General features: G+C 39.9%; 1 protein-coding gene across 1 annotated transcript; it reads right to left on the bottom strand.

Moving 5' to 3' along the window:
* Positions 1-1598: 1598 nt before the first annotated feature.
* LOC131254358 (taxadiene 5-alpha hydroxylase-like) lies at positions 1599-27370 on the bottom strand. The gene is made up of 7 exons (XM_058255348.1): positions 26976-27370; positions 19494-20062; positions 17245-17435; positions 5338-5477; positions 3700-3999; positions 1862-1943; positions 1599-1664 (listed from the first exon to the last, which is right to left on the bottom strand). Exons 1-7 carry the CDS (start codon positions 27368-27370, stop codon positions 1599-1601), a joined length of 1743 nt encoding a protein of 580 aa, XP_058111331.1.
* Between the last annotated feature and the right edge of the window lie 443 nt (positions 27371-27813).

The raw sequence follows: 27813 nt of genomic DNA, 5'->3' as shown, positions 1-27813 counted from the left end.
ATGCAATTGGGCTGGATTATAAAAAGCCCAGAACCGTGGAACCAATTCGGAATCGAACCAGTTTTAACGATCCGGTTCCGGTTCGGTTCTAGGGTGCTAACGGTCCGGTTTCAGTTCCGAATATCCTAGAACCGTTAGGAACGGTTCGGTTCCGGTTTCACCCCAGAACTTGACCGAACCAACCCGTGTGCACCCCTAGTGTAAACGGGATTGGGGAGGTATTCTAAGAGTTTCTAAATTGTTGTAAGGTTTCAAAGGGTGTAGGGGTGAGATTCGAGGTTGTTCGAATCGGGTAAGCCTTTTCTCTTTGTAATTTATTCTTTCATAATGATCATCTGTCACTTTGTGATCCACGTTAAATCGATGTGTTCTTCTCCCTTTTGCTTAGTGCTTTTGGATTGCTATCCTAGATTCAACTCTGTGTGCTTTCGCGGTCCCCCCAATAATATCTTCATCTTCATTTTCTTTTTTTTTCTCCTTCGGTGACTTAGTTGGTTTATAGAGATTGAAACAATAGAGTGCTAACTCGGCCTGAGAAACTAGGGCTGACTCGGGCAAAAGACGGGGTTCGCAGTTTGCCTACATAATGAGTAGGTCCTTAGCCTGGTCAAGTTAGGTGAGTCCCTGGTTGACTCACCTTATTTAAATTTATGCTCATTATAAAGATGATAAGAAGTGATACCAGTAGGGGTACCAATGGGCCGGGTTAGGATCGGGCTAGGCTTTGTCCAAACCTACTTTGCAATTTTCAAAATAGGCCCAAGCTAGCACAGGCCCATGGTGAGCTAAAATAGTCCAGCCCGAAATATGAGAGATGGGGTCGTGGGATGGAGAAATAACACAAGGAGTAAATAACAATTTACATGTTATGTATATTATGAAATTGCCCTTGCAAACCCTAATGGGCTAGGCTGGGCTAATGAGCTGTTGTAACTAATCGAAACCTAGCCCAATTGAGAAATGGGCCTGAATTTTAAGCACGAGCCCAGCCCTTGGGTCTTATACTACAGCCCAAGCTCATCCCAAGGCCAGCCCTAAAGCCTGGTGGGCCAGGCTGACCCATTGACAACCCAAGATATGAGGGCTTAGGCTTACTTTGACAGGGTCTAGTAGGTATTTTCAGGCCCATCCAGTGAACCAAGTGTAATGCTTTATGTCTCCTCGAAAAGAATATATTAGGGAGGCATATTTTCTGCTTGGAATTCGAATGCTTGACCATCTGCTCTGATACCATGTCAAATCACCACTTTTTCTAAAAGCTCGAGCGGTTAGGGGATGGTGTATTAATGTATATCAAGGGGCTTTAACAGTAACACATGACTGAAATAATCCTTTAAAAGTAAGATGTCGATGATGGTGCAATTTCTTACCTTGGAGAATTTTCTGGTGAATTTTGGGATCTCTAGCCAGCTTCCTTATCATCAAGCTCAGGAGAATGGCCGAAGTGTCATGGCTGGCTATCATTAGCAGAACGATATTATCCATAATCTCTTCTTCTGTGATCAGCTCTCCATTGTCGTCTCTCAATGCAATCATTGATGCAATCACATCAGTTTTGGCACACAGGGACCCATTCATGAGCATCTCCTTTTTCATCCTTACGATCGGCAAGATCCGTCTGTTGATCCTGGAACGCGCTTTAATTCCCCGCCAGAAGATGGTGCCTGGGAAATTTATAGGAATGGACCACAATGCTTTGAACACTTCGACGAAGTCCTCAAACAAGGCCGCTTTGGTACACTCATCGTATATTCCGAATAGTAGAGTGCATGCAATATGAAAGGTTATATCTTTCATATATAAGAGGGACAGCCTTGATCGTTTCCTTCCCTTTTGTTTTGTTTAATAATCTTGTTTTCACCAAATCATCCATAATTCCTATGTATTCTTGAAGGTTGTCGGGCTTTAAGAAGCTCATCATTGCGCCCTTTATAAGCTTATACCTACGTAAAAAATAATAATAAAATCAAATCAAATATTAAAAACTAAAGGAAATTAAATACAAAATCCACAGCAACAGTGGACCATGGTTGCACCCTAAGTAGCTTATTATTATTATTATTTTCTGTTTGTCGCTATCCAACTCTTTGATTTTTATTGAGCTATGTAATTGATGTAATTACATGGTGTCCATGGAAGTTCTATGCTAGAGTAGAGATAGACTTAAGCTTGGATAAAGAAGGATTGTGTTAGGTTGGAAGCTGGCGTGAAACTTTTACCACAACTTTTATCATGATAATGATTTCGTTAATCCAAGATATGAGTCTCGAAAAACATAGGTCATGTGAGCATGGTTTTAAGACTTTGACAAGACTCGTTTGAGTTGATTCGGATTAGGTCATTTTGATACCATGAGTTGGAGTTACCCTCAACTTGGATTAGGTCATTTTGATACCATGAGCCGAGTCTAGAACTTGGTGACTTGGCTCAAAACTTGGCTGAGTTCACTCAACTTGGCTAGAAATCAAGCCGAGTCATTCAGTTGAGTCAAGAGACTTTTAAGTTAAAAATAGAGGTTTAAGTGAGGTGATTCAAACTCATGACCTCAACTAAGCTAGTCTTAACATTTATAAGCTAACCCAGCTATCATTTGTACTAAAATTGTAAATTTGTATATTCATATGGTTTCTAATTAGTGTAATTGAATCCCTAGTTTAATTATTAAATATCAAGTCGAGTTGAGTCTTTGAGTCAACCCAACTCAGCTAGATATCAAGTCGATTGAGTCAAGTTTTTCGAGTTTTTAAACTGTGATCTCAGGTAGCCTGCCAAATATGGGTGGGGCTTGGGCCTCTAATAGAGGTCTGTGAGTCTGTAATGGGCCTGATTTCAAGGTCTAGAATAAAAAAAAGGCCTAGGTCCACAGAATTTTCTGTAAAGCTGAGCCGAAGCCCGTGAGTGGCCCGCTTATGAAATTCGTGGGCGGGCCATGATCAGGGTCCACGCTTAAATTCCTTTCTTGACAATTGAAAAGGCCAATCTTGTTCAGACCATGGCCCACCTGGAGCCCTGCCCATTGACCTCCCTAGATGCCACACATCAAGAGGGCCAGACTAGTGGTGCATCAATTTGTGGCACATGGAATGAGGGATGGCTCTCAGTATTGTGTTGTATAAATGGAGCTGGCAATTGGGACATGGCAAGGGTTAGCTGTTAAAAATGTTCTTGTGGCCAATGTTTTAAATATCAACAATATCAGCCAATATATCCCACGATGTATCTTGTATCCGACCTGTGCAATACGAAACGCACAGGTAATATCATTATATCCCAAATGTTTATTAAAGATGATGCTATCATCGGGGGTGCATCCCATTTTCAGGATTGAATAGATAAACAGGACAGACAGCCTAAAACCAGGCCCATTTATAGCTATTTAAGGTAACCACGCCATAGTTGAGAAACTTGAAAACTCAACTCAACTCAATATCTAGCCGGTTCGAGTCGACTCAGAGGCTTATTTAACTTGGACTAATATTTCATAAATAAATTACAATGTGATTAGTAATGACATATATTTGAGTAGATAGATACCAGCATCTGGTAGACTGAGTCATCGTGCTGTGACTCGACAAGTCTTGCTGAGTCAAAATCAAGTCATGGTCAGTAGTGAGTTTCCACGCAACTCGGCTCGAAATCTCACTGAGATTCAAGTCGAGTAACTGAGTTCTAGAACTATTAAACTGCTGTTATTCTCACCTGTTTTCCGGTAGCTCGTTGAGTTGTTTCTTTCCTACAATCTTCACGATCGACATCGGTTGTTTTGCCGCGAGTACTTCATGACTCGCCGTGAATAAGAACTTGTTACCTTCTCTACCTGTGACAACTACTGTGGGAGAGCCCATTAGGGCTGTCTTGAATACGCGACCGTAGCAGACCATCCTTTCGTTTATCCATTCAGATCCTTTGTTGTCCTTCTGAGATTGATGGAAGCTCCAGGACTCGCCGATTATGGGGAGACCGAGGGACCCTGGAGGGAGTTTCGTCCCTCCAGAGTCCCTACGAAGGAGGAGGATAATGAAAGAGAAGGATATCAAAGTGACTGCAGCCAATACAAGTGAAGATGATTCGAATTCGAATGGTCCCAACATGATCATGATGGACGGTTGGATTGAAAAGAGAAAGGGTTTTGTTAGCCTTTTGGGAGAATTAGTGTTGTGGAATGCATGACATTTTATAGGACGTGGATGGAGGGCAGTTTGGTCATTTTCTCAGGCAAGTGATCCAGGCCATTAGTAAAAAGGGTATAATCTGGTCCTAATGCATGGGACGTTGATAGATTTTTAAGCGAGGTGGTGTGGCCCATGATTTCTGTTGATCCAGTCCATCGATTGGATGAGCCCCACCTGATGGAGATCCCAACCTTTGATTACCTATTAGATGAGTAACGGTGATAAAACGGCTGGGATCTTGTAATTTTAAGGACTTTTTGGATATTCTTATCAACGGTCTTGATTACTTAGCCATGTGCCTACTTGCATGGGATGGGTCTGAATCGTAGTATTATTCATGCCCTAATGAGTTGATCGAGTTACCTGATTCATATCGAGTCAACTCGGCCAGATTTCCGGGTTAAAACATAAGAAAAACTAGATTTGATTTACCACAACTTATCTTTTATTTTTTAATTATTAAATAATCCTAAAAACTCGTACGAGCTTTTGAGCTGACTCAGTCCGAGTTTGTGTGTGTTTTAAACTGTGTCACGATTCCAGAAAATCACTAAACATCCTATCCATGATGCTTGGCGTTGGACGAAATGGACGGTCTAGATAATATGATTGGGAAGCGGATTGGCTGGTGTACCACACACCAGCTATATAGCTGCTGTAGGTACGTGTCGTGCGGAGCTCCGAGTTGTACGTACGGTTCAATGGAGGTCAAAGTTACATGGGCCCCACAGTGATGTATTTATTATATCTACACCGTTCATCTATTTTTAGAGATCATTTTAGAGCATTATACAAAAAATGAATCATATTCAAAGATCATCTGGACCACACCACAAATAGTAGCGGAGGTAATGATTTTCACCGTTAAACATTCGTAGGGCCCACCATAACGTTTATTTTCCATCCAATCTGTTCATAAGGTCACAAAGACCTGGATGAAGAAGAAAAACAAATTTCATATTGATTCAAAACTTCTGACCCCAAAAAGGGTTTCAATGTTAGATGTTCAATTCCCTACTTCCTTTTGCTGTGTGGTCCACTTGATAGTTGAATCTGACTTATTTTTCGCATAAACCCTTAAGACGAGCTTACCAAATGAATGGACGGTTTGGATATAACACATACCTCATGATCAGGCCCATAGGACTCGCTGACATCAATACACCAGCCAATCCGCTTCCATATGACATTGAAGTGTCCAAAAGATCCATTTGAACAAGAGGGAGAGACAAATACATCTTGCTTTCCTCTCGACGGTTGGAGCACTCTCCAAGAGCCGAATGCTTTTCTGTCTTCAACCGAAGGCTATTTGTAATAATCCAAAGCACAGCATTACAATCCAACTCTCAATGGCATGACATACGTTTAGGATTCCCTAACCCCACACGTGCTATTGTAATACGAGATTGGGTACTACCCCGCTGGGGCTCTGAGGGGCCATCGTGATGTATGGTTTTAATCCATACCGTCCATCCAGTTTGCTATATCATTTTAGGGTAGAGACCCAAAAATGAGGCAGTTCAAAGGCTCAAGGGGGCTACACAATCGGTATTAAACACCTACCGTTGGAAACTTTTAAGGGGCTCAAGTTTTGGATCAATTTGATATTTGCATTTTCCCTTCATCTAGATCTATGTGACCTTATGAACAGGTTGGATGGAAATTAACCATCAGGTGGGCTCTAGGAAGATTTCAACGGTGGGTGTCATTATCACCGATGCTTCTTGCGGCGTGGTCCACTTGAGATTTGGATCTGCCTCTTTTTTTGGCATGTATCCTAAAATAATATTGGAAAATGGATGGATGGTGTTGATAAAACCCATACATCCCGATGGCCCCCTCAGAGCCCCTGTCCGTTTCCTAGATAGAGGAGGGCGGGGAGTATCCAATTCACTTTCTACTTTGTCTGTACCTATTTAACCTTACGTTTCTTTTGTACATGTGTGTGACTGATGAGTAGAGGTGGGCATCGGTCCGGATTGGAACGGATTGTGGCTAACTCGATCCAATCTGTAATCTCAATGTCTTGAATGAATTCGATCTGGTATAGGATCTGGGTCACCTGACTTGGGCCGATCCGACACATGGTTGGCCTGACCCGAATCTGACTCAGTCAGGAAAACCGAGTCGGATCGAGTTGGGTACGAATCAGATTATATGATTTAATCCAATTGATTTATGTGGTGTGGTCCACTTCAACCTTTAATATACCTTATTTTTATGTTCAAGGCTTAAAATGATATTTCAAAAATCGATGAACGACTTAGATAAAACATATACATCAAGGTGGGCCCCACATGGCTCTGAAAGAACATTCTATCTACCGTAACCATGTTTTCACTGAGTCGTTGATGTGCACTGCACGAAATGGCATGACTTGTTTCTTATGCAAGCACAGCTTGCACAGCACGACATTTGTATCGACGTTAGCGAGTTATGTGGGTCTGATCATGGGGTATGTTTTATATCCAAACTGTCCATTCATTTGGCGAGCTCGTCTTAAGGCTTGAGACTAAAAATAAGACAGATCTAACTATCAAGTGGACCACATGAATTGTTTAACGGTGAAAATTATTCGCTGCTACTATTTGTGGTGTGGTCCAAATGATCTTTGGATATTATTAATTTTTTTGATGGTGTTCTATAATAATCTCTAAAAATATATGAACGGTGTAGATATAATAAATACATCACTGTGGGGCCCAGATGACTCTGATATTCTTTGAATCGTTTATATAACTCGGAGCTCGAGGAGTGCCAGACGCCAGTACTGGAAAGTGGAAATTGGCTACTCCCCCTGCCACCAGCCAATGGCTGGTGGTCAGTGCTCTGTGGGCCCCACCATGATGTATGTGTTTCATCCATGCCCTCCATCTATTTTTATAGATCATTTTATGTTATGCAAAAAAAAAAGAGGTATATCAAAATCTCAAGTAGACCACATTTTTGGAAATAGTGTTTAATGAACGCTGATCATTAAAAACGTTTTGGAGGCCATAGAAGTTTTTGATCAAGCTGATATTTATTTTTTCCCTTAATCTGGTTCCTTATGACCTAATCAACCGATTAGATGTCAAATAAACAGTACATTGGGCCTTAGGAGGATTATAATGGTGGATATCCAATCATTATTGTTTTCCTGTGGTGTGGTCCACCTGAGATTTGTTTCCCTATCGTTTCTTTCCTAAAGCCCTAAAATGATCTGTAAAATGGATGAACGGAATGGATGAAATACATACATCATGGTGGGGCCCACAGAGCACCGACCAGGGGGAGTAGCGAATCCGTCTTAGCCAATCTTCGCACACGACACATACCTACAATAGCTATATAGCTGGTGTGTGGTACACCAGCAAATCCACCTCTGCTTGGTACTGAGTAAACTCTGTTGGGCCCACCATGAAAATGCATGTGTTTATCCGCTCCGGACCGGGTCAGATCGGATCGGAACGGATCTAATCAGATCGAATTCCGGATCGGATTGGTCCAGGTAAGCATGAATCTGAATCTGACCCGAAAAACCTTCAAATCTGAACTGTTTTACTCAATCCGCATCAATCCAGATCGTCGGCTCAGTTCAGATCGGGTCAGATCTGGTCGGACCCATCGGATCGGGTCAAGATTGCCCAGCTCTACTGACGAGTACTCCCCGTGGAATTTCAATTGTTGGCTATATTATGCCATTTCAGCCGTCCATCTCTCAATCATGAATTTGAGCCTGATGAGTAGACTGGCCTGATTTTATGGCAGGGAGCATGAATGGTGGGGCTTTCAAATGAATGGCTTGAATGTCATTCATGTCTGTCATGTTGGCCAGCGAGTCTACCATTCCACAGTAAATCTCTACGGATTACATTTATTTCTAGGTTAGGACAGTAATTGTGGAATTTTAGTTCATGTCAAAATGATCCAAGCCCTATATATGGTGGGCCTTACTGTGGAAGGGTGATTTTCAATAAAATCTTCAAATTAGCCCAAAAAAGGTAGGTGGAGGTAGAGCTGGGCATCGGTCTGGATCAGATCGGATCGGGTTCAACTCGATCCGATCTGAAATGTTAATGGCTTGACCTGAACTCGATCCGATCCAGGACTGAGTCCGGGTCACCTGACTTGAACTGATCTGATACATGGTTGGCCTGACCCGAACCGAGTCCGACTTGGTCAGAGAAACTGAGTCGGATCGAGTTGGGTGCGATTCGGATCGTATGAATTTGATCCAAGTATTTCATGTGGTGTGGTCCACTTCAGCCTTTAATATATCGCCTTTCTGTGCTCAATGCCTAAAATGATATGTCAAAATGGATGAACGACTTAGATAAAACATATACGTCAAGGTGGGCCCCACATGGCTCTGAAAGAGCTTCCCATCTACCGTATTCACGATATTACCGGACCGTTGACGTGCACTGCACGAAACCAAAGACTTGCTTTTCAAGCAAGCACAACTTGCAGCCCAGCCTTGCATGAATTGTTTAACGGTGAATTTGAAGACAGATCTAACTATCAAGTGGACCACACGAAAAATAAGACAGGTCTAACTATCAAGTGGACCACACGCATTGTTTAACGGTGAAAATCATTCTTTGCTGCTATTTATGGTGTGGTAGAGATGATCTTTGGATATTATTCATTTTTTGGATAATGCTCTAAAATGATCTTGAAAAATAGGTGAGCAGTGTAGATGTAACAAATACATCACTGTGGGTCCCATGTAACTTTGATCTCCTTTGAACCGTTCGTACAACTCGGAGCTCGACTGGAAACGGATTGGCTACTCCCCCTGCCACCAGCCAATGGCCGGTGGTCGGTGCTCTGTGGGCCCCACCATGATGTATGTGTTTCATCCATGCCCTCTATCTATTTTTATAAATCATTTTATGTTATTAGGAAAAAAAATGAGGTATATAGAAATCTCAAGTGGACCACATTATAGGAAACAGTGTTGAATGAACGTTGACCATTAAAAACATTTTAGAGGCCATAAAAGTTTTTTTATCAAGCTGAGATTTATTGTTTCGCTGCATCGGGGTCCTTTTGACCTAATCAATAGATTATATGTCAAATAAACAGTACAATGGGCCTTAGGAGGATTATAATGGTGGATATCCAATCATTATTGTTTTCCTGTGGTGTATTCCACCTGAGATTTATATCACTATCATTTTTTTGTATGAAGCCTTAAAATGATCTCTAAAATGGATGAAACACATACATCATAATGGGGCCAGATCGGGTCGAATCGAATCGGATCGAATTCCGGATCGGATTGGTCTGAGTAGGTATGGATCCGAATTCGACCCAAAAATCTTTCGGATCTGAATGGTCTTACCCGATCCGCACCGATCTAGGCTATCGGTTCGGTTCGGAACGGGTTAGATCGGATCGGTTCCACTAGATCGGGTCAGGATTGCCCAGCTCTAGGTGGAGGTATTGATCTATCTTAAAAGGAAAGAGGTTTAAATGATAAAGTATCTAGATTGTTAAATATATATGAAACATTTTCCCCTTTTTTTGGCCCATGTTAGGACCACTATATAAATATTTTCTTATTTTCTTTCTAAATATTATGTTAATTTTATTTACTTTAGCTCACACTTCATTTCCAAGTGTGTGTGTGTGTGTGTGTATAAACCAAATGACCAATGCAATAGAACTTATGGCCTTGCATCAACCATTGGGAGTTTGTCCTTATTTCAGTTAAGAGAGTTAATGCTGCCTTTCGTGCTCTATCCTAACAATATCGCATGTATAAGAAATTCACTAATTGTCTATAGCAAGGCCGCACACATTCGAAAATTTGAATTCAACGGCGCATCATAAATGTCGATGCCAATTCCCATAATTTAAGTAACTCCTCTACCAATGATTGCAAAAACATGTCAATATTATTGCCTATAACATATGGGCTATGTACAAGTAGCAACATCATGATGTAAGGGTGCTTCATGCACATCCATAGTAGCAAATTTATGGTATGAAAACAGCAGGCCATGCACTGTGAGCAATACTCATTGTCTCGATTATATTGAATTCATTAGTTGCTAACTCGAGCCTGACGTTGCGACTATCATTTGAAAATTCAAGCGTTGCTCATCAAAGGATTTCCATGCAGGAGAATCAGAAGGATGCCTTATGCACTCATCGCTAATTCGGCCTTTGTCATTCTATCTCATATCTTTAGCCTTCTACGCTTCCATGAGCAACATTTGTAGTCTTAGTATTAAGGAAAAATGCTACAATGTCTTCACTAGAATCTCCTTAACTTTAGAGAAAGTATTTGCCTCATCATCAAAATTATGTTTTGCCCTTTTTTATCTGGATGCACCATACACAACACATTAGCTAGTCATCGTAACATTAGTCTTTCAATACAACTAGGAATTATTGGGACATGCATCAATTTTGTTATAATTAAGGTCCACTTCCCCAATAATATTGTTAGTCTCATAAAAGAAATTCGGTAACATCTCACCCTCAGGGAGCACTTCTTTCAATAATTTGAGCAACACAGTAGGCATTGGGATCATCTCATTTAGACAACATTTCAACCTTTCAAAAGTAGCCAAAAGTCCAGCCCTTGACAAAAGACCAATTTAAAGCCTAATCTATTTTTAAGAAAGAAGAAGAGCTCAACTTCTAATAGTTTAGTTTTTGATCTCTCTCATCTCTTTATATCAGTTTCTTTCTAAGTAAATTCATCTGTGAATAATCTTTGTAGAAAGAAGAACCCATATTTTAATAGTGGAGTCTTTGAACCCATTTAAGTAGATGTTTTATGAAAGAAGAAGAACCTATTTTTTAAAAGTAAAATATTTATAATATTTTTTTCATCTAATTTTCTCTTATCTTTTAAAAGTAGAAGAAAAGTTTGTTAGAGAACAATGATAAAAGAAGGTATATATTGTAATAACCCGAACTTTTCAATACTCAATTATTGGCAGTCCTTGGTTTTTAACGTAGAAAACTTTTGATGGATTATACGAATACATCTAAACACTTTACATTGGAAAACCTTGAAAATGTGTGCATAAAGGTTAAATTCTAGAATTTTGATTCCAACAAAATATCATAAAACCTTATAATAGACGAATCAAGCTGTTCATTTTCAATATTAGGTCATGGATCATCAAAACTAGCGTTCATTAGGCCATGACACCCAAAAATTTATAATTGATGCTTGATCGTCACTTAAATATCCAATTAAACCATCTTATTTCAAATCAACTGCAAAATCTAACTTAGATTAGAATAGAAAACCCTAGGTATTGTTTATAATCAAACCTTGAAGCGATCATACTGTTGGATTGTATAATGTTACCATTTAAAACCCAAATTCCATCGAATGTGGACCCTTGAATAAATGTATTTAACCGTTTATCCAAAATTTGTGACCTGGACCATTAGGTACATCTTTTGTTTAGCTCACATCATTCAATGTAGAAATCCACCACTAGCTATCAAATTAGGAGAGCAACCATCGAAATTAAGATTAACCTTATACATTTTATTAAGAATACCTTCATCTTGTAATACTCAATCCGACGATTTATTGAAGTAATTGACCATACATTTATACAAGTATAACCTCAAATAACCCTACAAATCATCAATTTATGATTGCAACATCACTTTGACTTGTTAAAATTGAAAATCAATCATTAGATTCAAGATCAATCATTAGATTAAGATCTCGCATCATCTGATTAGGGTTTTGATCATCACAATCATTTATTAGATTTCATGTAGATACTTTAAAGGACTTTTAAGACCATTGATGATTTGTTCTGAAACAATTCAGCCATTGAAATTCACGATTATCTATTCAATCAAGATGTACCAACATCTAATTATAAAAGTATATATTAACCTTTTGCCTGAACTGGACTACGAGCCATTGGATGTGTTGATCAAAGGGAAGAATTTGACCGTCAGATTAATGGATATCCCCAAATAAAACTGAAGATTTAAAAGAATGGCTTACCCTGAGCTTGTATGATGTCCTAATAAGTGCAGTAGAAGTTGATAGGCTGGAGTAGATTGCACGGATCGTTAGTGCGGACCTCACTTTATCTTCGGGTGTGCACCAACGGTGGTGCACCCATTATGCTTAGAACCGAGGGTCAGGCCAACCAGGCGTTGGACCAAGCGAATTCTTTGAGAGAGAGAGAGAGAGAGAGAGAGAGATCAGCACTGTTTCACGTGCATGGTGTGTGTTCCACTTAAGATTTTGATCTACCTCTTTTTTTTGGCTTGTGCCCTAAAATGGGCTGGCAAAATGGATGGATATCATGGATAAAATATACACATCATGGCGGGGCTCACAGAGTTTTTTTAATAGCACAGAGTACCAAAGTTGGTGCTGTTTGACAGAGTATCATCAACCAAAGCATTACAGAGTAAAAATATTAAGATGTAGCTAGTTGAAAACTATTGGAAAAAGGTATTGGAAAGTAAAATTCCATTTTAATCAGGTAATTTTTGTAAACTTTTCTTTAATTTTTTTAAAAAAATTATTATGCTGATGTTTGCATTGACAGTGCATGTCCTGATGTCAGTGCCATGCTCCCTGGGCCCACCATGATGTATATGTTTTATCCAGCTATCCATCCAATTTTTTAATATCATTTTATGGTATGAGCTAAAAAATGATGAAGATCAAAATCTCAGGTAAACCACACCACGAGAAAAATTGCTGATTGAATCAAATCATTTCAGGCTAATATTTGTGTTTTCCCTCCCTCCATATTTAATTATGTAATGGAATTAACAGATTGGATGGAAAATAAACATCACAGCGGGGCCTAAAAAGTTTCTAATGGTGATTGTTCAATCACCACTGTTTTCATGTGGTGTGATCCACTTGATATTTTGATCCACCTCAATTTTAGACTCATGCCCTTAAATAATGGTTCAAAATGGATGGATGGTGTGGATAAAACACATACATCATTGCGGAGCCCATAGAGAAAGGTAGAGACAAAACTATTGGTAGAGTTAGCGTAATATATCCATAAAAGGAATTTTTACCAAAATCACTCTATGGCCATTTTAAGAGAATAGTCTTCCTTTTCATATTTTCTAGCCTGTGATAGCTTTTTAGCTTTTTTCACGTACTAAAATGCCATTTTTTTTTTTTGAGAGTTAAGTGTGTACTTACTTTTGCTTGTGGGAAAAGCTTTCAAGCTCCACTCTCGATATGTGTGAGGTGGCCATAACGTGATTATTAAGCCCACTTGAAAGCATATTCAATCCGTTCATTCTCTTCATGGCTTAATATTTCAACAAGAATACACTAACTTCAGCTTAATACTATTAAGCTCTTTGTGGCCAAAACAAATGATAACGTTTGTCATTTACTATCAGCTATTTCCTTATGGTGTGGTCCACCTAATTTATAAATGTGACTCATTCTTTGGCCTGTGACCTTTTGTGAAATTCTGACTCTAATGGACAGAGTGAATTTGATATATACCCACCCCATAGACAACATCCTTGTAGTGTTAAGGGTCCGGGTCATGGCTATCATGTGTTAAGGGTCGAGCTTGTCATAGGGTCGAGGTTTTCATGAATTAAGGGTTTTTTCTTTTTTCTTTTTTTGGTTAGCTTGTTAGTACACCCAGTGTCAGTTCACACTTCACAATTAGCCACCCCCACTAGGGATTGATACCAAGACCTTAGTGTTGAAACGAGATATCTTTCACTCATCTACCACTTGAGCTATAGATCAGGGTGTCATGAATTAAGGGGTTTGAGTTGTGATTGTCATGTGTTAAGGGTTTTGGCTATCATTTGTCAAGTGCGTAGGTTGTCATGTGTTAAAGGCATGGTTGTTATATGTTAAGGGGTATAGTATGTATTGAATCCACTCTATCCCTTGGATTCAGAAATCTAATTCAACATCATGGGCCAAAGAGTGAGTTATATCCACAACTAAGGAGCACCACACCGCAAGAAAAAATTTGGAAGTGAACGACCACCGTTATTGATTATTGTGGGCTATAAAGAGCTCGTAATCTTCCAGTCAAAATGATGGGCCACAAAGAGAATGTACATATTAGATCTCTCTTCAAGTGAGCTGAATCACTACATGATGATCAGATGATGCATTGTGATTGGAGCTACGTACATACGAAGCTTCTCTCGTAAGCAAGGTACGGGCACAACTCTTAAAGGCAACAATGGCATTTTGCTCCAATAAAAATTAAAAAGCATACATGAAGCTTTTAAAAAGAAAAAAAGTAAAAAAGAAAAATGAGACTATTCTTTTAAAACAACCCTATACCTTACTGCCATTTTAGAAAAATAAAAAATAAAAAATAAAATCCCCTCCCATAAAATTCATCCCTCCCTTTCATGTCTTAACCCTAACTGTTGCAGTAGCTGAATGATCGTTAGAAGATAGAAAATAGCATAAATATGAGCAGCATCATTGTTTTATAAAGAAAGTCTTGTGGATGGAACGGGTGGCTCAGGCTCACCAGCATCTCAACAGACCCACATGGCCAAGTCCTCGTATGTTCTTAGAGGGAGTGTGAATGGTACTCACCCAATTAGAGCTGTACATGAGTCGAAACAAGTCAAACTTGGCATAGCTCGACTCGGCTCGACCACTAGCTCACCCAGCTCGAACTCGGCTTGGCTCGGTCCTCGAGCTTGACCGGCCAGCTCAATTCTATTCACTTAGCAACTTGGGCCAGTTCGAGCTGAGTACGAGCATGTGCGGCGTTTTCTCAAACACATGGAGTGCACCTTTAATTTCTTACAGTATGCAAAACAGCAACAACAATTTACAGGTATTTCATCAAACACTCAGTAGGTGGCATCAAAATCAAGATATAATGGTAGTTTTATCATGTAATGTTTCTTTTCTTGGTAGTGATTTGTTTCATATTCATACCTTCCTTGCCACCGGCCAATCCTATGGAGAATGTAAACATCCGAAACAACACTTTGTTAAGTCATTTCATCAAACACTTGGTGAGCAATATCAATATCAAAATAATCGAGTCACCGAACTGGTTCGATTCGAGTTGAGGTTCAATCCGAGTCAATTCAAGCTCAGACAAGCTCGAACTCAGCTTGAAATTTTTTCGAGCTCCAAAAATCAGCTCGACTTGGCTTGAACTTAGTTTCCAACGGAGTTGAATCGAGCTTTTTCAAGTTGAGTTAAGCGAGTTAACTGAGCTAACTCAGTTCGTGTACAACTCTACTCCCAATGGACGGTACTTTGTATGGCCATTTAAAATGGAGAGAGGATTAGATGCCATCCCGGCCTCACCCAAGATGGTGCGGCCCTTAACATGGTGCCCACCTTAATATATGTATTCTAATTGTCGGATTATTTTAAGGCATGAGCACAAAAAATGAAGCAGATCCAAATCTTAGGTGGACCATACAATAGTAAACAGTGGTGATTGATGGCCACGCCATTAAAAAAAAAAAAAAAAAAGTTCCTAGGACCCACCACAATGTTTATTTTCCATCCAACATGTTAATAAGGTCACACAAACCAAGACAAAGGGGAAAAAAAAGGCAAATATCATGCTGATGCAAACCTTTGGTGGCCCACAAAAAGTTTTTAATGGTCAATCACCACTGTTTCCTACGGATGGTCTACCAGACACATTTGGATGTATTTCATTTTTTATCTCATTCCCTAAAATGATCTATCAAAAGGGAGAGAGTGAGTGGATTTTGAATAAATACATCAAGGTGGGCCCCACCGCAATGGCTACAACTACCCTCTACTTAATTAACACATTCAGTCCAATCAATGATCTCCACCATCCATTTGGTCTAACCCAATTCATGGTCCACTGTAACCGAGAATCCTACTCATATTGGTAATCATCAAAACAAGAAAATAACACACTTTTTTTTTATTTTTTTTTACACGCGCGCACACACACCCCCACACACTGACGCCATAGCGGGATTTCACACCGGGTGTTGAAACTCCTGAGTCTACCACCCCAGCAAGATCAAGGATCCAAGAAAAATGACACACTTCCCAAATATATATTTGGTACACAAGCTGAGTAGCAATTCAAAGTATTAAATCATAAATCTAAGCGGATGTAATCCTTGCTTTGATCTTGATAGGAAGGCCCATTGATGGAAAAGGCATCGGTTGGCATGTGATCGTTTCTTCGGGATTCACTTGTGACCATTCAAAGTTCATGATAATGTTATGGACGATCGTGAGCGTCTCAACCCTAGCGAATTCGTTGCCGATGCACATGTGGACCCCAGCTCCGAATGGGATGTAGGCGAACGGTGGGATCGGCTTAGAGGGGTTTTGGAAACGTGATGGATCGAACTCATCAGGATCTGCGAAGATGTCCTTGTCCATGTGGGTCGGCGATGAGGCCCAGAATACCTTAAACCATATACAATAAAGCGTTGGATCCACATGCACTAGATGAAATAGTGGTGACTCTTTTAGTATACACGTGGCACACGTGTATTTTGATCCAGACCATCTAACTCGTGGGGCTATCACAGATGGACTGTATCCCCAAAAAAACCACGCAGATTTTAAGTATCCCATCCATTTGTTTCGCGGCCATCAAATTAACGGTTAAAGGGAAGAAGATAGGTGATCTAAGTTAAGCAGACAATTCAAATGGTTGAGATCGTCAGATCAGGCATGATTCTTGGGCTACAGTCCGTTCACAGTCAGGCCTATGGTTTGGACCGTCCATCCATATTGATGCCCATGGATGCCATGTATCCAACGGATGTATGAGTCACGAACGCACACCACAGATTAGCACGTCTCATGCACAATATGAACGGCTAGATTCATATGATAGCTGTCCAGATATTTTAAATTGTGCGGCACATTGTGGATGGAACACATCCCAGAAAACACATCTATCAAACAATCCTACCCATTCAATCAGATGGTTATCGAACCAAGGGTTAGAATTCAAATAGAAAGTGGCCCAAATTTCAAGTACAAAATTAGATGGCTACTCTATTTTTCAGTGTAATTGTTGGGTTATACTCCATCCACAAAAAATTCAACGGTCTAGATTGTTAAATAACTATGTGATGTGGATGTACATACCTTCCATCCTTTAGGAATGTCATAGCCACCAAAGCTGGTGTCTTGAAGAGCTTCTCTAAAGCTACCTAAGACAGGAGGGATGAGTCTCATCAGCTCTTGTGCAACTCTCCATGTATATTTCATCTTTTGAACTTCACTCCATGTAAGCTTTCCTCCCTGTGTTTCTCTCTCCTTCAAAATCTCCATGTGCTCTGGTAGCCACCCGAAAAAAAGAGAGACAAAGAGAACTCAAACTGTTGTATACAACAGAAAAATGCCCTGACTTAACTAACTTTCATTTAAAAAAAAAAAAAACAAAAAAAGTCGTTTGGATGCTGTAATCTTTTAAGTTGTGACTTTCAATTGTAAGTAACATACATGGAAGTGACTTCTCACTCTCAGCTCATGAAGTTTTGTAAGTGATTTATAGATTTTCTCCACAAACATCACTTATAAGTGACTTTTGTTACAAAAAAGAATAACTTTTTTAAAGCATGTAAGCTAAGTTGGCCAAGGAGTTTTAACAGTGAGAAAAGAAATTTTTACTCCAAAAGAAAATATTTCCAATTTTGAAAGTTACACCTTTTATTTTGACAAATAAACCCATGTTATTTTGATAGTTTGAAAATATCCAACAACTCGTGGGTAAATCATTAAGAAATTATTTTCAGTTATTTTTATTATATATATAAAGAAAAGAAGATAAATTTTCAGGAATGAGAAACTAGGGGTGACTCAAGGAAAAACCGGGGACCTGGTTGACTCACCTGGTTTAAATTTATGCTATGAGAAGCTATACAAGTAGGAATATCCCTGCGCCCCACTTAGGGCTAGGCCAAGCTCTATCCAAATCCAGCTCGCATTGTTTAGCATAGGCTCAAGTCTAACCTGAGCCTACAGTGGAATGAAAATAGTCTAACTGGAGCCCAGACTGAAATGTTTATGCTGGGGCCGAGCCCAGAGATTGATCTTCTTAGAGAGAGAGAGGGGTGGAGGAATGACATGAGGATAAATAAGAATTTTTACATGTTGGTGTGTATTATAAAATTGCACTCGTGAACTCTAATGAGCTGGGCTGGTATGGGCTGACAGGCTGCTACATGATCCAAGCCAAACCCTATTTAAAAACTGGCCTGACTTTTAAGCCCGAGCCTATCCCTTGGGTCTAAGCCTAAGCTAGGTCTGAGGTGGGCCAGCCCAGCCCATCAACAACCCTAGATAGGAGGGCTTAGGCTTACAGTAGATAGGTTCTATGTAGGTATTTTTACGCTCTTTGATTACTAAGAAAGTTATCATACTACATAAAAGAATCATTTTTTTCTGGAGTCAATAGCATGGTGAGATGATCCAATAATCAGTTCAATTGTCCATCTTTATGATGTAATGATTTATCTCCCCCCATAAGAAATGACTCTAGCCATCCAGGCATGCAGATAAATGTGGAACGTTGGAAAAGAAGGATCGCATTCAACTTTGAAAAACGATGGTCATGATCATCTTGTTGTTGATGTCTTAAATCTGAAAATTATTAGGTTTGTATATTGACAGCTTGATGCCATCAAATAGACTTCGATGCCATCAAAGGCTGCTTGATGCCATCAAAAAAATCTGAAAAATTTCATGTTTAGTTGCTGGAACAATTGTGTGTTTAGTTCGATGATATTGAATGTGTTCGATGTCATCGATAGTCTGCCAATGCCATCGAAGTGCCATCGAAGTGTCATCGAACGATTGCGTAGAGTTACATAGAGATGCGTAAGTGTGGGATTTATTTTCTATTTTGATTTTGATTCTTATAGAGAATATATATATATATATATATATATAAAATCGGGAATATGCAGTATCCTAGAGCTTTCTAATTCATTACAAAGGATTTCAAGGGCTTGTAAGGATGATTCGAGGCTTGTTTGAATCGGGTAATCTCTATCTCTTGGAATTCCTGCTTTCATAGTGTATTACTATTGTTTCGAGGTATGGCTTTTTATTTATTTATTTATTTATTTATTTTGAAAGAATTTTTACACGTTAAATTCTGAGTTTTTGTGATTGGACTTGATTGTGCAATTGGAATACTTTGCTTGATTCATCTATATGTGCTTCTGCGGACACCAAACACATCCATGTAGCTCATTGCCGGAGCATCATGAAGATAGTCCGAAGATAGACCGTTTGTAATCATGGGACCATCTCATCACATGGCCCTTGGGGTAACACATGACCGAAATGAACCCTTAAAGAAAGATACGGAGGATGGTGCAATTCGTTACCTTGGAGAACTTTCTGGTAAATCATGGGATCTCTAGCCAGCTTCCACATCATCAAGCTCAGGAGATTGGCCGTTGTGTCATGGCTGGCAATCACCAGCAGAACGACATTATCCATAATCTCTTGTTCTGTGATTGGTTCTCCATTTTCGTCTTTCAATGCAATCATGGATGAAATCACATCGCTTTTGGCATGCAAGAACCCATTCATGAGCATTTCCTTTCTCATCCTTACAATCGGCAACATCCGCCGGTCTATCCTGGAACGTGCTTTAATACCCCGCCGGAAGAGGGTGCCTGGGAAATTTATAGGAATGGACCACACCGCTTTGAATGCTTCTGAGAAGTCCTCAAATAAAGCTGCTTTGGTACACTCATCGTGTATTCCGAATAGTAGAGAACATGAAACATTGAACGTGAGATCTTTCAAAAGAGGGACGGCCTTGATCATATCCTTCCCTTTCGTTACACTTAATAATCTAGTTTTCACCAAATCGTCCATAATTCCTATGTATTCTTGAAGGTTTTCAGGCCTTAAGAAGCTCATCATTGCACTCTTTACAAGCTTATACCTGCATAAATAAAAGTTTGAAAATAAAGAAGAGGAAAATATAAAATACACCCTGGTATTGGACCATGATTGCATCCTTACTCTACACACACACACATATAGATAGATAGATAGATAGATAGCTAGATGGATAGATGGATGCTCATACACAATTAGTTGGAAGTCCAACTAGTTCCATTAATTGAGAAGTAATCAATAACAATAAATGTCCAGAGGAAAAGTTATTTAAAATAATTTTATAAAAGGGGTGAGGGCTAGGGTGATGTTAATGTTAAATCTGTTGGATACGTGGATTGTGCAAATCCAAAACCGTGTGCATACCGTGTGAGCTAGCTGTGAAGATAAGAATTTTTTTCTAAGTTTAGTTTGCTAGCTAGGTGAAGATAAAATGTAGATTTTTTCTTTAGATTTTTTCTTTCTTTAGCTGCCCCTAAGATGAATCTAGATAGGGATAAATTAGTCATTTCATAGAATAAGAATGCCTATAAAATGCAACACTGTAATACGTTTTCATTCATTCCTTTTTCATTCAATAAAAAGCTATAGCAGCAAGTTCTCTCTTCCTCTCTTCAAAGGTTTCTGTTTTTTTTTTTTTTTTTGATTGCTGCAACCACATGTCAGCAAGAAGGAGCTGGGTTTAGACCCAACAAACTGGTATCAAAGTACTGATCCTTGGGCCTCATCAACTGTGAGAAGAAGGTCTTGCACTCCCTGTTTTGGGTCTGCAAATACCCAACAACCGAAACCAAATCAACCGTGAGGAGGTTTAATTTTTTTTGGAAAAAGTTTCCAGCAATTTCCAGCCACAAGGATCAGCACTCTGATACCAGTTTGTTGGCCTTCTTCAGCAGGAAGGAGCTGGGTTTAGACCCAACAAACTGGTATCAGAGCGCTGATCCTTGGGCCTCATCAGCCATGAGAAGAAGGTCCTGCACTCCCTGTTTTGGGTCTGCAAATACCCAACAACCGAAACCAAATCAACCGTGAGGAGGTTGAATTTTTTTCGGAAAAAGTTTCCAGCAATTTCCAGCCACAAGAGATCATTCTTTTTTTCCAAAAAAATCTGTTTTGAAAAAATTCAGATTGTAGCAAAAACATATCTATTTTTTCAAAAAAATCAAATTGCAGCAAAACAATAAAAAATTATTTTTAAAAATCAGCTTGTCAAGCCAACGGTTTGTTTTCAATAAAAAAAAAACAAAATTTGTTCTTCTAATCCATCTCTCTTTTTTTTTATTAAAAAAAGAAGAAAAAGATGGCTAGCACAATCCAGCCACAGGTTCTTAAGTTGTCAAAGGACAACTATGAAAAATGGTACATCCAAATGAAGGCATTGTTCGGATTGCAAGAACTATGGGAGATCGTCACCGATGGGTATGAAAAACCCACTATGGAAGAAGAAGCCGCCTTCACCAATGAAGAAAAGATCGCTCTAAAAAATCAAAGGAAGAGAGACAACAAAGCTTTGTTCCTTCTCTATCAAGGGTTAAATGAATCAACCTTTGAAAAGATTGTCGAAGCAACATCAAGCAAGCAAGCATGGGATACCCTTGGCACCATCTTCAAGGGTGTAGATCGAGTAAAGCGGGTTCGCCTTCAAACATTAAGAGCCAAGTTCGAAGTGACTCACATGAAGGAAGGTGAGAATATTACTGATTATTTTTCGCGTTTGCTTGTAACTGTTAATAATTTAAAAAGAAATGGTGAGAAGATTGAAGATGTTCAAGTTATTGAAAAGATACTTCGATCCCTCACAACCAAGTTTGAGCATGTGGTTGTGGTGATCGAAGAATCAAAAGATATTGAGAAACTCTCCATTGAGGAGTTGATGGGATCGTTGTAAGTTCACGAGCAACAAATGCAGAAGAATGCCAGTTCCATGCCAATGGAACAAGCTTTAGAGTCAAGATTAACTCTGAATGATAACGATGGTGGACGTGAAAGTTCACAACATGGTGGACGTTTTGCTAACAATCGCGCAAGAGGCAGAGGGCGCGGATACCAACAAAGCCATGGCCAAAACCAGCAGAAAAATACCACTTTCCATAGAAGAGGAAATGGTAGAGGTAGATCTATGCGTGGAGGAGGAAGTACAAAGAACATCCAATGCTATAATTGCAACAACTTGGCCACTATGCATCTGATTGTTGGAGCAAGCCGATGACTCAAGACGAGCTATCCAATTATGTCGAAGCATCAGGCCATGAACAAGAAAGCTCCACACTTCTCCTTGCACAAGAGAAAGGTAGTGATCAGTAGAATGTATGGTATCTCGACGCGGATGCAAGCAATCACATGTGCGGCGACAAGAAACTCTTTGTGGAACTCACAGGAGTTCATGTCGATATAATGTTTGGAGACTCATCAAAAACGTCGGTGAAAGGTAAAGGCAAAATCAAAATCTTTCAGAAGAATGGTGTTCCAAACTATATATCCAATGTATACTACGTGCCCAACATGAAAAGTAATATACTGAGTCTCGGACAACTCTTCGAAAAAGGTTATGTCATACATATGGAGAACTCTTCTCTTTCTATAAGAGATATACATGGACATTTGATTGTGAAAGTTCAGATGGCGAAGATTCGTATGTTTCCTCTCCATATAAACATAATGCTTGAGAAGTGTTTTTATGGAAAAGCAAAGAATGATTCCTGGATATGGTATCTTCGCTTTGGCCATCTAAATTTCAGTGGCCTGAAACTTCTGTCTTCATCAAGCATGGTGCATGGCTTACCTGCTATTGAAGCTCCAGATCAAGTGTGTGAGGCGTGCACACTTGGAAAACAACAAAGGAACTCCTTTCTAAGTGGAGTATCCTGAAGAGCAAGAGAACCGTTGCAGTTGGTTCACACTGACATCTGTGGACCATTGGAGCCAATCTCTCTTGGAGGTAATAAATACTTTATTACCTTCATTGAGGATTTCAATAGAAAATTGTGGGTGATGTAATCAAAGAGAAGTCTGCTGCTTTTACTATTTTTAAAAACTTTAAGGCCCTTGTTGAAAAAGAAAGTAGTCTTAAAATCAAAACCCTCCGATCTGACAGAGGTGGAGAGTATACCTCAAATGTTTTTCGAGAACATTGCAAGGAATATGGCATTAAGCAACAACATACTTTAGCGTACACGCCACAACAAAATGGAATTGCGGAACGGAAGAACCGCACCATTCTCGATATGACGAGGACCATACTGAAGGAGAAAAGTCTGCCAAAGAATTTCTAGGTAGAGGCAGTTGCATGTACTACCTATCTGCTCAATAGGTGTCTGACTAAAAGTATTAGATTCCAGATACCACAAGAAGCATGGAGTGGATACAAGCCAAGCGTGGCGTACCTTAAGATTTTTAGGTGTGTCGCCTACGCTCAAGTTCTAGAAGCGAGAAGGAAAAAGCTTGACAATCGTGGTGAGAAGTGCATCTTCATCAGCTACAGCGAAGAGTCAAAGGCATACAAGCTCTACAACCCACTAACCAATAAGTTGGTGGTGAGTAGAGATGTGGTATTTTGTGAGGAAGAAGCGTGAAAATGGAACGAGGGAAACTCGGCCAAAAAAAAGCAGGTTGAGATCAAAGAATACGAAGAAGAGAGACATAAGAAGCAAGAGCAGACACCCACATCACCCCCTTCAGATCGCAGAAGTCCAGGAGTACACTCCATCTCTCCTGGAAGTACTTCATCAAATCAGAATTCATCCAACACATCTTCATCCGATTCTCTTTTACCCTTGGCTCCTATTAAAATGAGAAGCCTCAATGACATCTATGCAGAAACTGAGGAAGTGAATCTACTCTGCTCGTATGCGGACCATGAGCCCCTCACATTCGAGGAGGCTGTGATTAAAGAATGTTTGAGAAAGGTTATGGAAGAAGAGATTCATGCCATCGAGAAGAATCGAACATAGGAGTTGACCTCACTCCGCAAAAGCCAAAAGGCCATTGGTCTTAAATGGGTGTAAAAAATCAAGCGGAATGCCGATGGTATGATCGAACGATATCAAGCAAGGCTCGTAGTAAAAGGTTACAAACAGAAATATGGGGTAGATTATGAAGAAGTTTTTGCCCCAGTTGCTCTCCTTGACACTATAAGAATGATTATCTCCCTTGCAGCTCATCACAGTTGAATGATTTACCAACTGGATGTGAAATCTGTATTACTAAATTGGGTACTCGAAGAAGAAGTATACGTTGACTAGCCTGAAGGCTTTGTCATGCAAGGGGAGGAACACAAGGTGTATCGGCTGAAGAAAGCCCTGTATGGGTTGAAGCAAGCTCCTCGTGCTTGGAATGCACGGATTGACGGTTATCTTCAAGAGAATGGTTTCGTCAAATGTCCATATGAGCATGCCGTCTACACAAAAAAGAATGCTCATGGTGATATGCTTATCGCTTGTTTATATGTTGATGATCTGCTGTTCACTGGGAATAGCTAGGCAATGTTTGAAGAATTCAAGCAGGCTATGTTTAAAGAATTCGAGATGACTGATGGTGGATTGATGTCCTTTTTCTTGGGCATTGAAGTGAAGCAAGAAGTTGACGACATTTACATATCCCAGAAGAAGTACACAAAGGAACTTCTTGAGAAGTTTCAGATGGTCGACTGTAAAGCTATAAGTACACCTGTTACAACAGGCCTGAAGCTCACAAAAGATGGAGAAGGAAGAAACGTCGACTCAACCCTATTCAAGAGCCTAATCGGAAGCTTAAGGTATCTCACAATCACTAGGCCAGATATAGTCTACAGTGTTGGGCTTCTAAGCCATTATATGGAAGCCCCAAAAGAGTCACACAGGCTAGCTGCAAAACGAGTACTGAAGTAAATCAAAGGGACTATTGAATTCGGTCTCTTTTATCCATATGATGATGAAACAATGTTGTATGGATACTCAAACAATGATTGGGGAGGTGAGCAAGATGAGAGAAAGAGCACCACTGGCTATGTATTCTATCTCGGAACGACTGCTTTTACATAGAATTTGAAGAAGCAAAGTCTGGTAGCCCTGTCCACATGTGAAGCAGAGTACATGACAGCATCATCCACCGTCTGTGAGGAAATTTGGTTAAGGAATCTACTGAAGGAGCTGAAGCATCCACATGAGGAATCTACAGTCATATATGTGGATAACAAGTCGGCAATCAAGCTAGCCAAAAATCCGGTATAGCATGGAAGAAGCAAATACATTGATACCCGATATCATTTTCTGAGAGATCATGTGAAGCAGAAAATGATGAAATTAGAGTATTGTCATACTACGGAACAGGTGACGGATATTTTTACAAAGGCATTGCCGATAGATGCATTCAAACGACTAAGAACGATGATCGGAATGAACCTAGTTTTGACTTGAAGGGGAGTGTTGGATACGGTGATTGTGCAAATCCAAAACCGTGTGCATACCGTGTGAGCTAGCTGTGAAGATAAGATTTTTTTTCTAAGTTTAGTTCGCTAGCTGGGTGAAGATAAACAGTAGATTTTTTCTTTCTTTAGCTGCCCCTAGGATGAATCTAGACAGGGATAAATTAGTCATTTCATAGAATAAGAATGCCTATAAAATGCAACACTGTAATACGTTTTCATTCAATAAAAAGCTATAGCAGCAAGTTCTCTCTTCCTCTCTTCAAAGGTTTCCGTTTTTTTTTTGGTGGCTGCAGCCACACGTCAGTAGGAAGGAGTTGGGTTTAGACCCAACAAAATCCATCCCAATTATCAGGTGTGACACACACACATATCCGTTTCATACTTCACCATCAGATTTGTTGATTTTAATCAACCTATATATGTAATAGACTATCACACAACGCCTGCGGAGGTTTTATGCTTTGGTTGCTAGCCCCAAGCCTATATTTAAGAATTAGAGTTGTATTAGATTGGCAGCTGGCTGAAACTTTGGTGTAATTTTGATGATAATAATGATGATGAATTCATTAATCCAAGATATGGGTCTTAGAAAACATGGGTCATAGGATCATGGTTTTAAGATTAGGACGAGTTTGAGTTGAGTTGGGCTTGGTTAGGCCTGATCACAAACCAGGGTTACACTCGACTAATTGGGCGAGTGTTCCTGTTCCGACTATACTATTACATAACACCTAGGAATGTTTCGATACTCTTGTTAGCTAATCTCAAGCCCGATCGAAGAAGGATTGTGTTAGGCTGGCAGCGAGCATGAAACTTTTATCATAACTTTCATCATGATGCTCATGATTTCATGAGCATAGTTTTAAGACTCATGAGCATAGTTTTAAGACTCGAATGAGTCTCGTTCGAGTTGACTCGGACTCAGTTATGCCTGATTCATTTAAAACTTGAATGAGTCTCATTCGGGTTGACTCAAACTCAGCTAGGCCTGATTCATTTAAAACTTGAATGAGTCTCGTTCGAGTTGACTCAGGCTCAGTAAGGCCTGATTCATTTTGATACTTGGGGTAATTAAGGGTCCAGTCCAAAACTTGCACTGAGTCCAAACTCAACTTAGGACCTAACGAGTTGGTTCAAATTGCTGAGTCTTTGAACCAGGCACATGAGCGGTAGTAAGGCGATGGGCTTACCCCATCACAATATGGTTAGGCCATCATCACAGTCATTGGTCGTACCATTGCACCACCACATACTCCCTTTCTAATTTTGTTTAAGGACTTAAAATTAAAAATACTTTTAATGAATAATAACCATAGAATTATGGGTGGCCCGGAGGGATCTCAGGCATAATTCTAAAACAAGGTGACTTCACTTGAAACTTGGCCGAGTTAACTCAAATCGGCCAGAAATCAAGCCAAGAGACTAGATTGAATCATGGTCAGAAGTGATTAATTTCCTTGTGACTCAGCTCGAATTCTGACTGAGTCAAGTTGACTAGGCCGAGTTTCGAGTCGAGCACCAAGTTCTAACACTATTAAACTATCATCATCTTCACCTGTTTTCCGGGGCCTCAAAGAGTTGTTTCTCTCCCACAACCTTTCTGATTGGTAACGGTTGTTTCGCCGAGAGCACTCCATGACCTGCAGTGAACAAGAACTTGTTACCTTCTCTACCTGTAACAACCACTGTGGGAGAGCCCAATAGGGATGTCTTGAACACACGGCCATATTGGGCCACCCTTTCGTTAATCCATTCAGACCCTGTGTTCTTTCTCTGAGCTTGGAAGAAGCTCCAGGACTCCCCAATAATGGGGAGTCCTAGGTACCCTGGAGGGAGTTTTGTCCCTCTAGAGTCCTTGCGAAGAACGAAGACAATGAAGGAGGAGAAGGAAATCAAAGTGACTGCAGCCAATATAAGTAGAGATGATTCGAACTCGAATGGGCCGAACATGATCATGATGGACGGTTGGATTGCAAGTAGGAGGAGTTTGTTAGCCTTTTGGGGAACTTAGTGTTGTGGAATGCATTACAGTCTTTCAAGCCACAGACATGCTGGAGCTTTTATAGGACGTTGATGGAGGGCAGTTTGGTCAATTTCTCAAGCAAGTGATTTAAATGCATGGGACGTGGATAGATTCTTTAACTGCTCTTTTGATCCAGACCATCGATTGGATGGCCCCACCTCGGAGATCCTAACCTTTGGTTACCTATGAGGAGATGGCTAACAGCGATAAAATGGCTGGGATCATGTAATTTCGAGAACTTTTGGGATATTCTTATCAACGGTATTGATCACTTAGTCATGGGCCCACTTGCATGGATGGGTCTAAATCGTAGTTTTATTCATGTCATATATATATATATATATATATATATATATATATATATATATAT

The sequence above is a fragment of the Magnolia sinica genome, chromosome 8 (assembly GCF_029962835.1).
Source record: "Magnolia sinica isolate HGM2019 chromosome 8, MsV1, whole genome shotgun sequence".
NCBI classification, from domain to species: domain Eukaryota; kingdom Viridiplantae; phylum Streptophyta; class Magnoliopsida; order Magnoliales; family Magnoliaceae; genus Magnolia; species Magnolia sinica.
This window is presented reverse-complemented; position numbering and strand designations above follow the sequence as displayed.

What these genes read in the sequence shown, in the direction of transcription:
- LOC131254358 (XM_058255348.1), bottom strand. Translation starts at nt 27,370, where the DNA reads ATGTTCGGCCCATTCGAGTTCGAATCATCTCTACTTATATTGGCTGCA. An exon ending in TTACCAGAAAGTTCTCCAAG is followed by an intron (nt 17,436 to 19,493) that starts GTAACGAATTGC and finishes GGTGGCTACCAG; the next exon opens with AGCACATGGAGATTTTGAAG. An exon ending in ACATTCCTAAAGGATGGAAG is followed by an intron (nt 5,478 to 17,244) that starts GTATGTACATCC and finishes TATTACAAATAG; the next exon opens with CCTTCGGTTGAAGACAGAAA.